The sequence below is a fragment of the Hemiscyllium ocellatum genome, chromosome 4 (genome assembly GCF_020745735.1).
Source record: "Hemiscyllium ocellatum isolate sHemOce1 chromosome 4, sHemOce1.pat.X.cur, whole genome shotgun sequence".
NCBI classification, from domain to species: domain Eukaryota; kingdom Metazoa; phylum Chordata; class Chondrichthyes; order Orectolobiformes; family Hemiscylliidae; genus Hemiscyllium; species Hemiscyllium ocellatum.
The window spans coordinates 97,463,437-97,481,742 of NC_083404.1; the positions used below are offsets into that span (position 1 = coordinate 97,463,437).

General features: G+C 37.5%; 1 protein-coding gene across 2 annotated transcripts in view; it reads right to left on the reverse strand.

Annotated features, from left to right (window-relative positions):
* Positions 1 to 221: 221 nt before the first annotated feature.
* Positions 222 to 18,306, reverse strand: part of gra (granulito) — an 87,815-nt gene continuing 69,730 nt past the window's right edge. The window contains exons 5-7 of one of the 2 annotated variants that reach the window (XR_009644662.1): positions 14,200 to 14,312; positions 5,848 to 5,960; positions 330 to 410 (exon numbers count right to left, since the gene is read on the reverse strand). Coding sequence is in view for 1 of the 2 variants with exons in the window: in XM_060824418.1 (XP_060680401.1) it covers positions 327 to 410; positions 14,200 to 14,312 (197 nt within the window). In the remaining variant the exon portion in view is untranslated. Of the gene's footprint in view, positions 411 to 5,847; positions 5,961 to 14,199; positions 14,313 to 18,306 lie in introns of both variants that reach the window. The other variant, XM_060824418.1, reaches the window with a different exon arrangement.

Sequence of the window (18,306 nt, forward strand, 5' to 3'; positions counted from 1 at the left end):
AGCCAGAGTTACAATATTGTCCTTTCTATGTATTTCATTTGCTACATAAAAAAAATTTGTTAACCCATTTTCAATTTATTTCAAGTGCACAAACTCTACCAAAAGTGCTGTTTTACAAATGTGGTACTTCACCATCTTGATTAATTAGAATCAAAAGAAATTAATCATGAACCTCATCACTGAAAAAAGAAAATCTTCCAGTTGTTGAGTAAAGTTGGATGAGTTCTTCCCATAAAGATCCAAAAGTCCAGTAGATATGTTTAGAAATATTAAACAGAATATAAGCACCTTCCAAGTGAGTTCAGGACTTGATTTGCAACTGTCTATCAGCCAGCAATTCCATGATGATTGGTAGCCATCTTTTGGTAAGCAAAACATAAACCCCGTCCACTTCCATACAACCTCTCTCTCTAGATGAAAAGACATAGGATTAATCAAATAAGTGAGATTACAACATATTAAAAAATCTATGTATGCTGTAATAGCTCTTTAATTCATCGTCATGACTTGTTTTTTAATAGCCAAAACATTCTAAATGAACACATTGTTATATTTAGCTGAAAAGGAATAAATATTTCATCACATTTATGAGAAAATGTATTTCCACAGAGTTTCTCCTAGCAAAGCTATGACAGCACAGCAGGAGAGGCCTGAAGGGAATTCAGATATTTCATGCTTTTATGTCTCATTAAATATTGTAAGTAACATTTAGTGGCCCAGTTTATTATTCCAATTTTATAAATACCGCAAAATGACTTGTTATTCAAGCATTAAATTAAAAGAATCCTCTGTCATGCGTGAAGCAATATAAATGGCTATTCAGCTGCCAATGCCAACAAGAGATATTTTAAGTGCATGAAGGTAGAAAAGGTATTTTTTATTTCATGGTAGCAATATATCTCCCACAACTTCCATACAAAAATGAATGCAAATTTTCAAACTATCACGTGAGTTTCTGCAGCTCTGACATGCCTCTCAGGCAAGTCTGAAATACCAGCTTCTGCTATTTGTAACACAGGCATGTTTGGAACACATGGGGCTTGTAATCTATTTAATTTAACCATTGCCGAACAGGAAGGGATACCAAAATTATCATGCCAGCTATAAAATCAAACAATTTAAAATACTAAATAAATTTCAGGTATGTAAAATATTTACTTGCATTTGGAAGGGGAGAACTTTGAATGAAATTACTAACCCTAATCTAGCTGCTTCATAAATTGCCTGTGTTATTATATTATATTGTAGCATCCTTAAGTCCAAGGTTTACCGAAACTGAAATAGTGATAAACTCCACACTGATGATCTTATTCTGCTGGCCATCTGGCCAAGTGAGCTAATCCAATAAGGTATCTTGTTTAACTTAGACGCTATTTATAAAAATGCACTTTATGATCTCAACAAACCTTCCACAATATTACCTCACAAAGCAGTATAGAAAGGAACTGTCAATAGATATTTTAGTTTTGTTTTGAATTCTGTCTTCCCATAATCATGTTTAAATAGACTAACATTTTTCCTCACCCTTTGTAAATTGTGCAAATATTCAAAAGCTGGTATTATACTTCTCAGTATCTGAAATTACTTCCCTGATTCCAAGTTGAGTTCAATATATTCTTGAATTTTAGAAGATTTCTGTTTCACTGAGTGCACGTTTCCTTTGAGTACAGGGTCTAATTTAAATATTGTTAACATAAAGAATGCTTCAAACATTGATGTACATACAAAACAGTCAGTCAATGGGAAGGGGGGTGTGAGACAAAAGAATAATTAGTAGGGTGAGGAGAAGAATGTAAGGATGAAGGATTGAATAGAAAGAGTGAGCCAAGACAAAGAATGATAAACAAAATTAAGCATGAGCCCAAAGTGTTTAGAAATGAACCAATGGTGATCAGTAAAAGTATGATAGTATGTATGTTTATAGAGTTTTGGAAGGCAGAAGAGCATGCAAAATAAAGCAGGTTGCCAGACAGCTATATTTCCATCTAATCCCAGCCTCTGCTCTATACTATGGAGGAGGAGGAGGAGGGAGCATGATCAACACCCCAACAAGTTTCATTATATGGGCTATTGCTTTCTGGTGTTGCTGGGAATATAATTACCTAGGGTGAGACATCCTGCCCCTGAGGGGTGCAAGTCTCTCTTTGATCCAGTTAACTGCATATTATTTCTTTGCTTTTAATCATTCATGGGAATGTGGGCACAACTGGCTTAACTAGCATTTATTGGCTATCACTTGGAGCCCTTGAGAAGGTGGTGCTGAACTGCCTTCTTGAATCACTTTAGCCCATTTGGTATAGATACTGCCTACAATGCCATTAGTGAGTAATTATTTTGACAGAGATTTTGAAGGATCAGCAACAATATATTTCCAAGTGGTGGTGGTTCCATTTACTGTGCTTGTCCTTCAAGATGGTAGCAGTCATGGGTTGATCAGTGCTGTTGAAGGATTAGATTCCCCATAGTATGGAAACAGGCCATTTGGCCAAAAAGTTCACACTGACCCTCTGAGGGTCAACCCATCCAGACCCATTCCCCTACACTATATATACCCCTGACTAATGCAGCTAACACTATAGGAAACTTAGCATGGCCAATTCACCTGATCTGCACATTTTTGGATTGTGGGAGTCTTGTAGAATTTCTAAAGTTCATTTTATGCATGGCACACATCGCTGCTTTTGAGTGTCATGGTAGACGGAGTTTGTGGATATGATTTCAACCAAAAAGGCTGCTTTGTCCTAGATGATGTTAAGCTTCTTCAGTTTTATTGGAGCTGCACTCATCCAAGTAACTACAGAGTCTCCTATTATTGTCTTGACTTATGAATTATAGATGGCATATAGGCTTTGGGGAGAGGAAGTAAGCTATTTACTGCAGGATTTCTAGTCTCTGACTTGCTCTTGTAGCTACAGTATTGATAGCGTAGTACAGTTCAGATTGTGGTCGATGACAACATCCAAACATGGACAGAGTGGGATTCAGCAACAGTAATGCCATCGAATGTCAGTGGCAGAAGGTTGCATTATTTCTTGTTGAAGATGGCCATTCCCTGGTACTTACGTATTCAATAGGTACTTGCCAATTGTCAGCTCAAACCTGGATATTGATCAGGTCTTGCTATTTATGGACATAGACTGCTTTACTATCTGAGGAATCATAAATGGTACTGTGCATTGTACAATTTTTAGTAAACATCCCTGTATCTCTCCTTATGATGGAGCAATTGAAGATGTTTGGGCCTAGGACACTATCCCGAGGAACTCCCACAGTGTTGTCCCATGATGGAAGTGATTGACCTCCATCATCTACAACTATCTTCCTTTGTTCTAGGTATTCTACAATCAGTGGACAGCTTTCCCTCTATTTGCCATTTACTGTATTTTTGGTCGCTGGTTAAAGCGCAGCAGGTCAGGCAGCATCCAAGGAACAGGAAATTCGATGTTTCGGGCATAAGCCCTTCATCAGGAATGTTAGGGCTTATGCCCGAAACGTCGAATTGCCTGTTCCTTGGATGCTGCCTGACCTGCTGCGCTTTAACCAGCAACACATTTTCAGCTCTGATCTCCAGCATCTGCAGACCTCACTTTCTCCTCCTTTATTTTTGGTCGGGCTCATTAGTGCCATACTCACTCAAGCACAAAAGTAATATCAAGGGCAGTCACTCTCCTTTCACCGTTGGCATGCAGTCATTTTTTGTTTTCTGTATTTTAACCAAAGCTTTAATAAGGTCAGCAGCAGATTGGTGCTGGCAAAACCCAAACTAAACATCAGTGCACAGGTTATTGTTAAGTATTACTAGGTTGGATGTTCTGAGAAGTCGCAATCTCAGGCAGCATGTCACTCCACCTCATTTCTTTTTATAAAATGAGAGGGTTTTGCATTTCTGACAGGCAATAGCTGTCAGGGCTCCTTCAGAAATGTAGGGCCTTACTTCTGTTCTCAGTTCTTCACTGCAGCAGAATTGTCCACAGACAGCAAATCACAACCCCTTTTCACAGCAATCAGGTGCCACATTCTGAAATTTAAAGGTTTAGAATCACAGACTTCTACTTTGACAGATAATGTCAAATGGTAAATACATAAACTATGGGTTCTGGGAGGGGAGGGTGCCAGTAAAGTAGGTTACCATGTGGGATAGAATGCCAAATAGGTACAGGGGTTTATGGCAGAGGGTAGTGTGCCAGATGATAGGGTGTCATGTGGATAGAATGACATTGGTAGGGGGCATAGTGCCAGGGAAATGGATCCAGGTGGATAGGGCTCAAAGTTGAAAAGGGGCTACTAAGTGATGCAGTCTTTAGGGTAAAGCAGTATGCATGGATGATATTGGGTCATACATGGGGCAGGGGAAGGTGAGTGCTCAGTTCCAGGTGGGTGTCAGGTCCCAGGAAAGCAGCAGATCCAGGCCTAGAGCAGGTAGGTGGCAGGATTCCAGTTGAGCAGGGAAGGTGGTCAAGAGTGGAGGAGCGGTGCTGGGTCTGAAACAAGGGCAGTGATGGCTGGACCTTGGAGTAGTGGGAGTACAGGGCCAGATCACAGCAGGAGGAGAGGGCTGCAGTACAGAGAAAGGGGCTATCAGATCCTCAGTGGGAAATTAGATCCAGAGGGAGATATGAAGAACTTGTCAGATCAGCATCTGGGGTTGATGCAGTTGGCGTGGATTAAGTAGTTGAATAGCTACTCAGGAGTTAGATTATATATTTAATAGTCTACCTATTTCTGAGTAACTGTTTATTAAATTTCATCAGAATTGTCCAAATTCTTCGATTTAGATAAATACTTCTGGAGGGTTCCAAACATACAGGAATTTGTCCAATGTAATCTTCAATGTTAGAAAGGAGTCGTAAAAATATTTTAACTAACTTGAAGTTTATAGAGAATCATGATAGAAGTCTTGTCAGAATAGTTCTAAAACAGTTTAATACCACGTTGTTTTGGAATGCCAAGTTTCTTCAACATTGTTGAAGACTCCTAGATATTTTTAAATCAAACAACCTGTTCAAACAAGTTATGAAATATCTCTGGAACAAGTGAGACTTGAACTCAGGTCTTCTAGCCCAGAAGTAGGGACACTATCAGTATGTCACAAACCCCTCCCCAACAGACTATTTATTTTTCCTCCCAGGCTTCTAAAGTTTGTCAAACGATAGTGGACAGATCTTGGGAAGTTAATTGTTGCAGTACTCCCAGATTATTACATGTTGTCACAGCTGCATTATTTATATGGATTGTCCAATTAAATCTTCAGTCAATAGCAATCCAATAACACCAATTCAACATCAACAGGTGAATTCACCACGGCAACCCCTCTTTCAATCAGAATGCTCCTGTCATACAGTATTAAAAGTTGTTTTGCCCTTAAATTGTTATTTTTTTGAATTGTCCTGATGAGAACATGATGAAAAGCTTTGACAAAATAAGTCATTTTTCAACAATAATCAAAATGCCATAACTGGAAGATAAAGTTGATAGTTTTTAAATCAACTTGTTCAGATATGTTATTGACAGACCTCTGAAGCAGCTAAGCTTGAAACCAGGCCTTCTGGTTCAGAGGCAGAATCATTGTAATTATGCCACAAGAGCCCATGAAAGAGTTAGCTTTTAATTTAAGCATGCTTAATATTTTTTCCAGAGATAATTATACAGGAGGTTGTGCCTAGTTAGTATATCATTGGCCTAGTAATCCAGAGGCCTATGATAGCTAGTGGAATTTAAATTCAATTAGTAAGATTAAAATTGAGATCTAACCTCAGTAATGATTATCATGATACTATCATTGATAGTTGTTGAAACTCATCTGGGTCATTCATGTCCTTTAGGAAAACAAAATTCTGCCACACTTACCTATTCTGGCCTCCGGATCCACAGTAATGTGGTTGACTCTTAACCGCCTTCTGAATGGCCTAACAAGCCATTGATGGGTAACAAATGCTGTCCTTGTCAGCGACATCTACATCCTTTGAAACAATTTTTTAAAATGTCAGAACATGAGGTTGACTGCCTGGTTCACCAGCTAGATAAGGATAAGAATAACAGAATGGAATGGTGATTGTGAATGCTTGTTAACAGGCCTCATGTACAGGCCAAATTAAGTTAATATAGTACTTAAATGGAATGAATGGAAGTATAAGACTAGTTTGGGATCAAACGCTGGTGTGATGATGAGGAAATACTGAGGCAAGAATATGTACAAGGGTTCAAAAGAAGAATGGCAGCTTGACAACAAAAGGTAGGATATTTAACTCAAAATTTTAGCAAAGAATTAAACATCACATGAAGCATTTTGCAATAAAGTAAATCTTCATAGATCCAAAAGACTTTGTCACCTAGGTAATCCTCCTTGATAAAGATAATAAAAGTAAGAGACTGTAGGAAGATTCAACATTTAGATTTGGTTATGGAAAAGGACTCGGAAGGCTGTAGTCAAACACATCTGAGGGTTCCAGGAAGTTGAGCAGCTTTGAGAACCAAGAAGCAAAGAGAGAAAGGGTGGTCTGAGCAATATTCTGCCTGATCTGGATTACTATTTGTACTCATTACAGTTTTAAGTATTTGCATGATAATGTATATTCCATCTTAAATCTCTGGAGCAGGTGGGACTTGAACCCGGAGTCATCTAACCCAAAGGTAGGAATACTACCACTATACATGAATCATGTACCACATGAATCCCCTAAATTATTTAATATACTTATTTTAATCAATCTATTCAGACATGTTGTGACACACATGTTACATGTGTGACTTGAATTCAAGTTTCCTGAATTACTACCACTGCATCACAAAAGCCCTCATCTTTAAACTCTTAATTTTGTTTAAACAGAAGTGTTATTAAACACTTGTTTAGAGATGTTAGCATACAGCTCTGGAACAGATTGGACTTGAACCCAGGCTCTTGGCTTAGAGGAAGGGATACCATCACTGTATTATAATAGTCCCACATCTTAATCTCTTATTATATTTATATAATATATTTATTGCATGTGAATTCCAATTGACTGGTTAATTGATTGATTGATTAGAGAATGATAACTTTCCATTGATTTTAAAGTTAACTCTGACTACCTTCCACGTTTTCAAATTTCTCAAATTTGCCACTTTGATTTCCAATTGCTTAAACTGTGTGTTTTTGTTTTGGATAAACTATGAGGAACGTGAGCATGTGGGCTAAGTTGAATTGCCCTTCCAAAGAGTTGACATGGAAATCACTTTTCTCTTGTGCTACAATCATAGGGTAATTCTTTGTTATTTCTTTGCAGTCATGGGGGATTCCTTTAGATTCATTTCATCAAATTCTGCAATCATCCTGATGATTCACTCATCTCTTTATCCTAACATTGAAAATATGGCACAAGAATTTAAGATGTTATTGTCCTGCCATTTTTGACTTTACCACCAGATAGGTGAAGAATTTTCATTTGATTTGAAATGTCAAAGGAATTTTTGTATACTGTATATGTCAAGAAATGAAGACTCAGGTGTCACAGGGTCTGTTTCTGAAAACAGAACTAGTCCAGATTGAAACATGCTCCTAGGTTCACTCCCTGGATGTGTATCCTGGTTAGTAATCTAAATAAGGAAGAGATTCATCCTTTTCTAATACAATCGGAGGGTGATCATAATGCTGATCAAACTCTTGGAAAAGCTGAGAACATTGTTCAAAAAATATCATCCAATCTTCTTGATATGGCACTTCAGTCATGAAGAAAGATGTTGGAAAATTTCACAAAAGGTCATTCAATCTTCACACAAATGCTTATGTTCCTGGATTGGCTAAAGCCATCATCCTTTTGGAAATCATCTGACAGAAAAGCCTTGTGTCAATTGTAGAAGATATAATTGCACATAAGTCTGCTTATTTAACAAGGGCTTTGGCTGATTCTTTAAAACATAAATATCCTCTCTCAAATTTTTATCCATGCAGATAAGTGATACTTCAAACCAACCTTGAGCTGGAAGGTTATTGACTCTAGGAGTATGGATCTTGAAATGCGGTGATCAAATGTGGTGTGTAAAGCCTCTTCATTGTAGGTGGCAGGACAGTAATGATGAACCCCAATCACGGAAAAGTCTCTTAAAATTGTTGACATTTAAAATTAATGACAAAAAATCATGATCCCAATTGTCAAGTACTCCTCAAGGATGACCTCAATGGATGACAGAAGTGCATAGTTTCCATTACTACTAATTTTTCTACTTGCAGGATTCTCCATTGTTGTCAAGGTGATCTGTTTAATTTACTTTGAAAAATGATTTTGCATTGCAACCCAGCTGAAAGAAGCCAAATCTGCCATGCTGAAAGAACTGGACGCCTGATGCTGGGCATTCTTGAGGTTTACGTTGCCTCTTTGAACACCATGTCAATACTTCTTTTTCATCCATTGATCAGATGTGGACACTGCTGGCTAGGCCAGTATTTATCACTCAGACCCCTACGGGCAGCACAGTTGCTTAGTAGCTAGCACTGCTACCTCACGGCACCAGGAACCCGGGTTCGATTCCCGCCTCGGGTGACTGTCCATCTGTGTGGAGTTTGCACATTCTCCCAGCATCTGCACGGGCTTCCTCCGGGTGCTCCGGTTTTCTCCCACAATCCAAAAATGTACATGTCAGGTGACTTGGCCATGCTAAATTGTCCATAGTGTTAGGTGCGTTAGTCAAGGTTGAATGGCTTTGGGTGGGTTACTCTTCAGAGGGTCCACGTGGACTTATTGTTCGAAGAGCCTGTTTCCATACGGTAGTAAATCTAATCTAATCTAATCTAATCCCTGATTGCCTTTGAGGAAGTATGGTGAGTTGCCTTCTTGAATTGCTGCAGTCCTTGGAACGTATGGTCACCCATTGTACTATTCACAAGGGAGCACCAGGATTTTGGCCTGGCAATGGAAAAACGGTGATCGTTCTGAATCAAGATGGTGATTAATTAACGAGGCCAAAGCTGAAAGCTTAATTAAGGAGATTAAAGCTGAAAGCAATATGTTTTACCAATGATTTATATAATTGCAGGATTTTGACTGGCAACAATGAAGGAACAGTTCTGGATATAGTTCCAGATCAGGATGGTATGTGGCTTGGAAGGGGTCTTGCAAGTGGTGGTATTCTCTCAAGTATCTGCTGCCCTTATGCTTTTAGGTAGTAAAATTTGAGTTTGGAAGTTGCTGTTGTAAAAGGCTTGGTGAGTTATTGTGATGCAGCTCATAGAGGGTACAGTGTTGAACCTGTGTCAATGGTGAAAGAAGTGTTTGTTAAAAGTGGTAGATGGGGTGCTGGGCAAGCACATTGCTTTCTCCAAGATGATGCCATTTTTCGAGTTATTGAAACATCACACTTAGCTTAAATTCCAAAATGGCCTTTCCAGAATTTTCTTCAACTGTGGTGCAATTCTTGTTGGACATTTTTGTGTCTAGTGAAGCTACAGGTTCGGACTGAACTTCAGGTTTGCACTGAAACATATTCTGGTTATGCACTCTTTGTTTGGACTGCCTAGAATGCTGGACCACATGCTATAATGATAAGTCGTCTTTAGACTGCAAAAATCAGAAAGTTTAGCGTTGAGGACTCCAATTACTATTATATCCCATTAACTTATGAATTGGTCAATCAACATAAATTAGTCATAAGAGTCTGCCAATCCCCTGATTGTTGAGATAACTGGTTGAAATGGACACATTTGACATTGAGGTTGACAAAGTCTGCTAAGATTTCACCTACGGCTTGTCAGATAAGGATGCCATCAGTATGATGGGGGAGTCACTGTGAACAAGTACTCATCTGGAGCTGTTGCTGCTTCTAATTGAAACCAGGGATGAATGTATACGTGTGAAACTGTATCTTTCACAACTCTTATTTAAGTGCCTGCATTGGCCTTTCAATGGCATTAAGGGGCTTCAGAAGAGCTAGAGTCTGCGTAGGTGTGAGAAACATACTGCCACTTTGAAATATACCTCGCTTTGGATCAGTTTTCAACTGGTTCAATTCATTTAAAGGAACCTGGCAATTCGCTATATTCAGGAAATCTTGTTGATCATTCTTGCCTTGTGATTATTCAGATTCATTTGAGAAAGTGTGCTGTTTACCTTAGATTGATATCTCCACACTGCGACTATGTTTCAGTGTCTTCCAGCCTGGTCCCTTAGGACTTGATTCAGGCTCAGATGAGACTCCTCAGTAACTCTTAAACTAATTTTATTGTTGCACAGTACATGTTAAGGCTGTGGAGCAGCATGCTTTGACCAGTGTAGGTTCTAACTTCTTGATATAACAATAACACACACTGAAGCCAGAATGAGATCACCGCTTGCCCCAGAAGCTTATCTATATATTCTTTAAACCGATTTCCACATCTAAGGTAGTACCACTATTCATGTCATGAAACTTTATCTTGACTGTCAGACAGATGCATACTAAACTTGAGTAATACCATGGAAAATATTACTTTATATTTCTCAAATAGACTTACTGAGACATCTTGACTATTGTTTCTCTATTTTATCAAGACATGGATAAGTGAGAGTATCATTATCAATAGATCTGATAAGCATTGATTACATCTAAATTAATCCTGGAAAATGGTGGATGAAGCATGGGTGTCACAGTGTAAATCAGGAGCATGTTTGAAGAGAAGCAAGGGATACTGAATTCAGAAAATTACTCAACTTCCCATGAAAAGTTGGTGCTGATTTTAAGGTGTATTTTTTAAGATATAAATTATCAAGCTAGAATTCTATTTGTTTACCTGTAGCTAGAACTGATTTATTTACAATAAATAGTTTTTAAGTACAGGAAACCATTCAGTATTTTCTGTTAAATTAAGTTCATCTGACAAGAAAATTGAGGACATGGAGTAATTTTATTGATTCTTTGACTTTTGTGATGACTCTGGGAATAGTGGGGTTTGAAAATTAGTGCACTTTCCTAAGCTATCTAGTGTCAGCAAATCTCTCGCCATGACGAGCTATGGTGAGGATCCATTATGCAATGTGCTGCCAGCAGTGGACATTGATTCATCTACCAACTAGATGACAAGCACTGCAGGTCTGAAGAATCTTCAGATAAATCTTCACGTTGCTCGCATGATAAATAACAGCCTAAAGAGCTGAACTTTTAAGAACCCTGCAGCAGAGAAATTTGTGGTAACAAAAAAGAATCTCTATAGTCAATCATGAAAAAATGGTTTAGACCCGGTAAAAGACATGCTGCAGTGGAAGTGTTAGGAAGTCTTAGAACTAGAGTACTAGTTACTCCAAAGCAAAAGGAGGATGGTTGTCTGTGAGCAGGCCCAAGGTAGAGTTCAGCTGAACTAGGCAAGGGGCAAATGTGTTGTTTTTCATATTCAGTTACAACTGAAAAAATTAGAAGTAATTAATGACCTGAGCAGGACGGGTGTAAGGAAAATTACAATCTTAATATGAAATAAGGCATAAGCTGACAAGAACTAATGAAAGAAAAAAAAGTCAAGAGACTATTGAATTCATAGAAAAGCACAAGATTCATTGATTAATTAAAACCACTTGGTTCAGGAGATAAACCACTGAAGAGTAAAAGGGATGCTACAACATACGCTTCAACACAGAGGGTGTCAGATAGTAGAGGACATGTATGTACTTCACAACCAAGAATTCTCACTTGAGCATCAATTTGCACATTAATCTCAACCACTTTTAAATAACTAGTTGAAATGCAGAAGTAGCCAGTAAAGCTGGAAAGAATTATTTGAAGCTCACATTGGAGAAAACAACTCTTAAAATACAGAATTGATACTAAACAAGATACAATATCAAAAGATGAATCAGGAAATGCATTTTTATATTTGCACCTGATAATGTTATAGTTTGCTGACATGTAAAAGAAAGCAATAGATGCTTTTGTCAATTGCTTCAACATCAGAACAAATACAACGCTATTAAATTTTTCTCTTAAGAAGAATTTAGATTAATGACCTTGACAGACTTATGGAATACTATGACAATGAGGCTTTAAAGTTAGAATCGATAAGATCTTCTGTGGCTTCAGCACCTTTCCCTTTATCCCTAATGGGCTAATATGGAGGTAAAGATAATGGGGTATGCAGAAGGTACAAGAATTAATTATGAGAACACAGGGTTCAGCAGTAAGTTATCGATTAATTGAAGCATCTGAAGTAATTTTTCTAGATCTTGTTGGTATGGTTAAGTAATTAAATTGTTGGCACAACCGAATAATCTGAGTTGGAAACAGGCAAATATTGTATATGTTCACCGAGTTTGGAAATAAGCACTACACCAAACAATTGAGGACTGTGAAAACGTTATCTGTCAAGTATGTTGTACACACATTGGTTTTTGCCTCAATGTCTTTATTGGGGATATGATACAGTTGCATCACATTCTCATATGGTTGTATGGTCTGTAAAACATTACTAACATCATGGCAGATTTTTCCTGCTGTCATTATTCTTGCTCAACCATTAGGTGAAGCTCTAAATTAAATATAAATTGTAGATTAATTCTAGTGGTTCAAAGCTTAGTTATAGCAGATTATTGCAAACAACCTGCTGTTTCTATGAGAAACTCTGCATATTTGATGTGGGAAACTTGATGGGTGTGGAGTGAAAAACAGCTCAGGAATTTCAAATTCTGCTTCGGTACTCATGACAGCAATAATGACATTAAAAAGCATAAGTAAATCTTTAGTACTTCAGTATTTTATCCAAACATTTACAATCTTGTTAATTTGAATAGATTATTAATTGCTAAGTTATTTCGAGATTGTTACAAAAAGTATTCAGAATTAAACTCCACCACTAATGTAGTAGTGGTGTTCCTATGTAACCGCTGCACTTGCCCTTCCAAATGGAAGTGGTTATGGGTTTAGAAGATGCTAAGATGCTTCAGTGAATTTCTGCACTTCGTCTTGTGGATGGTCAAGTCCAAAGAAATCTAGGTAGGTGGATCGGCCATGCCAAAAATTGCCCCATAGTGTCCAGGGAGGTGTAGGCGAGGTGGATTAGCCATGGTAAATACAGGGCTACAGGGGAGGGTGGAATGCCCTTTTAGAAGGTTGGTGTAGCCTGAATGAGCTAAATGGCCTCTGTCTGCACTGTAGGGATTCACACTGCTGTTTCTGAACATTGGAGGTGTCAGGAATGGTCGTTTGTAGATATGGTGCCTGTCAAGTGGGTTGCTTTGTCCTCTATGTGGTGTGAAGCTACTTGAGTGTTTGAACTGTACTCCTCCAGGCAAGCAGGGAATATTTCATCACATTGCCTACTTGTGCCTTTTAGGTACTGGACAAGCTTTGGTGAGTTACTCCCTGTCGTATTCACAACCTCTGACCTGCCTTGTAGCCATTATGTTTATACGGCTAATTCAGTTCAGTTCCTTGTCAATGATAAATAACCCTCAGGATGTTAATAATGGAGGATTCCATAATGGTAACACCACTGAATGTCAAGGTGAGGTGGTTAGATTGTTTGTTTCTTATTGGAAATAATCATTTCTTAGCAATTGTGCGGCATGAATGTTACTTGCTATGTTCCAGCCCCAAATTTTGTCCAGGTCTTGCTGCATTTGGACATGGACTGCTTCAGTATGTGACAAGTCACAAACAATGCTGAACATTGTGCAGACATCAATGAACGTCTGCTTTATGATAGAGGATGATTTGAAGCAGTTGAAGATAGTCAGACTAAGAAACCCATGTAAAGATGTTCTGGCGCTGAGGTGACTGACATCGAGCAACTGCAAGCACTTCCTTTGTGCCAGGATGACTACAACCAGTGGAGAGTTTTCTCACTATTCCCATTTACCCCAGCTTTGCTACATTTCCTTGATGCTGCACTCACTTAAATGCAGTCTTGATGTCAAGAGTAGTCACTCTCATCTTGCCTCTGAAAATCAGCTATTTTGGCCATGTTTGAACCAAGGCCGTAATAAACTCAGGAACTGAGTGGCCCTGGCGGAACCCAGATGTCAGTGAGCAGGTTATTACCAAGCTGGTGCTGCTTGATAACACCTTCCATCTCTTTATAATCAAGAATAGGCTGGAGCAAAAATTAGATTAGTTGACTTTGTGTTTACAGTCACTGAGCACAGACATTCTTGTAACATTTCTTAGTCTCTTATTTATATAAAAAAAATCAATTGTGATTATTATTTCAGCACAACTGCAAAGATGCAATTTACCAACAATAATCACAATCTAAAATGTACAACTTACTGGCCTCTCTAATACCACAGGAAGAGATGGCAAAAACTCCGGTTTCTCTTTTGAAATAGGCAGGCTAGCAATTTTCATCAGGAATTCTCTGCTGTAAGTAATCCTCTCTGCATCTGGAATGTAAATGAAAATGGGTAAACCAAATTGGACATTTTATTAATGCAGCAACAGATTTTTGTCGTTTAGTCCAACTGCTCTCTAGAATTATGGGAGTATCAAAGAGTCATGTTACACTGTACACATCACTGCATCTTGCTTTTTCTCTACTTATTGTCTTAAATTAAGACTTTTTTTTGTTGAACACCTGTGGGAATTAGTGATCGACTGAGGGTTCTTCTTCACAGACCATTTACTACTGGTGGGTGGACTTTAATTTGAACTTGCAGAATACCAAATATGATGTGTGTGGCAGGAAATATTTTAGCATTGAAAATAAAGAATGCTGCTACATAATCATCTCATTCCTAGACTTAACAGTTTTGATGCACCAGTCAAGTTCATTTATAATTTCAGCCTGATAATAGGAATGCTGCAGGAGTACACTCAAATATTTATTAATTCATGAAATTTCCATGTCTTTTGTTGCCTATTTTCTGTGCTCTGGAATTCACTTATTAATGCCTTGTGAAAATCTTACCTCCCATTGTCTATTTAAAGTCTATCTCTTTGACTCCTAACACTTTCAGTAGCTGGAATCCACTTTTTCTTCACTTATAACAATGTATAGGAGCAGGGAAAAAAAAACCAAAGAGCCCCACTTAAAACAATCTACAGTACTCCAAGTGTGGTCTCTCAAAACTCCCATATGATCATAGCACATGTTCCTTATTCTTGTACCTCAATTCCTTTACAATAAAGAAGAAATGCAATATTCCTTTCTAATTGTTTACCATGCTTGAATGCTAGCTCTTGGTATTCTTGTACAAGAATACCAAAGTCCTCCTGAAAAAGCAACATTTCTAAATTCACACCTTAAAACTAAATCAGCTTTTCTTCTCTTACAGCAAATGCAAATAACTTCAGACTTCTCCACACTAATCTTGACTGACATTGCAACCCAGTCACCTAACGAGAATAATTGTCCATGCAGCCCCTTTCCATCTTTCTCAGAGTTTATGAACCCCTTCAAGCATGGATACATCATTTTTAGTATATTCACTTAATGCATAGATATGGATTGTAAGTAGTTGAAACCCCTATACTCATCCTCACAGGATTCACTAGACCTAGCCTGACAACTTAAATGGTCCTATTTTCCAACTCTTTGTTTCTTGTCTGTTAACCATTAGTCAGTACATTCCTTAACTCCAAGAGCATTATCTTTTCATAAACTTTGTTTGCAGCACCTTTATCAAATTCCATCTTACTCGACTTGTTACTTCCTCAAGACTCTAAATTTGTCAAACACAACTTCGCTTTCATAAAACCATGTTGACTTTGACCACATGATGGTTTCCTCAGTTTATTAGCAATTTCTTAATACTGAATTCCAGCATTTCCCTAATGTCAGGGTAAATGGTTTTCATTCCCTGTTTTCCCTCCATTCTGTTGAACTATAACCCAGTCTTGTGATTTTTTAACTTTCTGAATAAAGATGCTCCATCACCAAATCATAGGGGACCATTCAGTCTGTGATGTCTACACTGGCTCTCTGGATTAGCAATCCAAATAGTACTATTCCTCTTTTTCTTAACTCAATTTATGTTCTTTTCAGATAATAACCTAATTCCTTCTTGAATGCGTCAATTGAACCTGCCTCTACAATACTAAGAGGCAGTACATTCCAGATCTTAACCACTCACTGCAGGAAAATATTTATCCATGTCTAGTTTCACTTCTTTACACAATTATATTTACTAACATTCAATTGCTTGTGTTATGCTAGAATCTATAATTTTGGAAAGTCATAACTAACACATCTACTATCACTGCAATTAAGTCTTTAGAATCCTAGTGATATAAGCTACCATGCCATGGGGATCTGTCAGATTTTATCCCCTTAAACTTTCTCAATACGTTTTCTCTGATGTTAATTACCTTTAAATTTCTCACTCTTGTAAGCTGCTTGGTCACTTCCATCACCCTATCTCCCATTCCCTCAATTTCTGCATGTAATTTCTATCTTTTTACTGTGAAGACAAGAATAAATATTTATTCAACATCTCAGCTATTTTCTTATTCCCAGTGATAATTTGTTGTATCTGCTTCCAGAAAAAAACTATTCTTTATTTTAGAAATCTCCTTTTCTATATACTGGTAAAAGCTCTTACAATCAATTCCTAAGTTGCGGGCTAGTTTATTCATAATATTTTTCTCCCTTCTTTGACTTCTTAGTGACATTTTTGATAGATTTTAAATGCTTCCAATTCTCAGGCTTATTCTTACACTTGGACATATTAAAAGTCTCTTCTTTTAATTTCATACTTCCCTTAAGTTCTCAAGGAAGCCAGAGGTTTTTTTTTTGTTTTGGTGGGTTTTTGCTTTTGAATTGTATTTTGTTGAGCATTCTGACTTGTTTTTTTAAAAATGTTTTCAACTTTATTTATCACCAAATCCTTTAGTTTATTTACTCAAACAACATTAGTATCTTATTTGGGACTGGAGTATGTCACTCTCAAACTTAAAATAAAACTCAAATCATCTTATCTTCAATAGCTATTTAACTGAAATTACTAAAACCATTGCCAAATTTGACAATGAACATCTAAAAATAGCTTCACCCCAAATTGGTTTAACAATATATTGACCCAGGATACTTCTCAAAAGCATTCTACAAATCAATTTTCCTGATCACCTTTATCAATTTGATGGATTTGAATGATATGAAGATTGAAATATTCCTACATTATTACATTACCTTGGTAATGATTTTGTAACAAATTATTTTTTGTTTGATACTCTTCCCAAGAGCATTAGTACACCTGTGCCAGGAATACAAGTTATCCACCTTTTCTCACCACTTGCTGATCTTCTGTGGCAAAATACTTTTAAGTTCTTATTACTAATATGATATCGTCCTTAATTATCAGAGTTCCACCTCCTCCATTTCCATTCCTTTTTTTTGTATCTTTATTTCTCTTAGTCACCTTGTAATTATGTCTCTAATACTGACTAGATCTAAACCATTTACATTTTATTTCTGCCACTAGTACACTTATTGGAAATTCTAAGTGTAGAGAAACAGCTTTTAATTTTACTTTTAAACTTTATTTGCATGGATCTTATTCATTGATGTACTATAACAGTTAACCTCTCTATTCTTCCTTGTCCAACTCTGCTGTTAGTTGCTGCACTGTTAAATTGTTCCCTTCATCTAAACTCTTGGCCCTGACATTTTTTAGTTTCTCTCTCCACAAAGCAGTCAAAGACCATTTTTGCTGTGATGGCTGTTACTAGACTTGTCTCAGAATCGGCCCTGGGCAAACAAGGCTCTCCTCTGGATAAAGGGATCATGCTATCTTTGCAAAATTTTAGGACACTATTGAGCATACGTAAGAATGATTAGTTTTGATCATGCAGAATAACATTTTTGAGCACTGAATTACAGAAACGCCAATTAACAATGTAGCTGTGACAATTCTGAAATTAACCTACAGAATGTCTGGAAAGTTGTTGCATTCTTCTGAATTTCACAGCAACATTATGGAGGCCCTGGAGGACCTCCGATGCTTTTTTTAAATCTGAAGACAATCCTGCAAATCAGAACTTGACCTCAGTTATAAGCACTCTAGAAAATTATAAATTCAAGATATGTTAGGAAACACCCTGACACGCAAGGAGAAAATCAATCAGGAAACTGTGGAAAATTTATCAATTCAGGATTCCACTAGGCACTGAGAGAAGCTGTAATTCCATAGTTTGTCAGTGCTACTATTAATTAGTTCCCTACCTGGAGGTCCAGTCTGATGGACAGGCTGAACCTTGAATTGGGCATAGAACCTCTTAGCAAAGGCTGTAGCAGCAGATAATTTAGAGGAACTTGGGTCATAAGAGCATGGGGTTAGGGTAAAGAGTATGTCATATAGCCTTTTCAGTCTACTACACCTTTCTCGACTCCACTTTACTTGTTTTCTCTCCAAAAGCTTCAACTTCCTGGCCTGCCAAAAT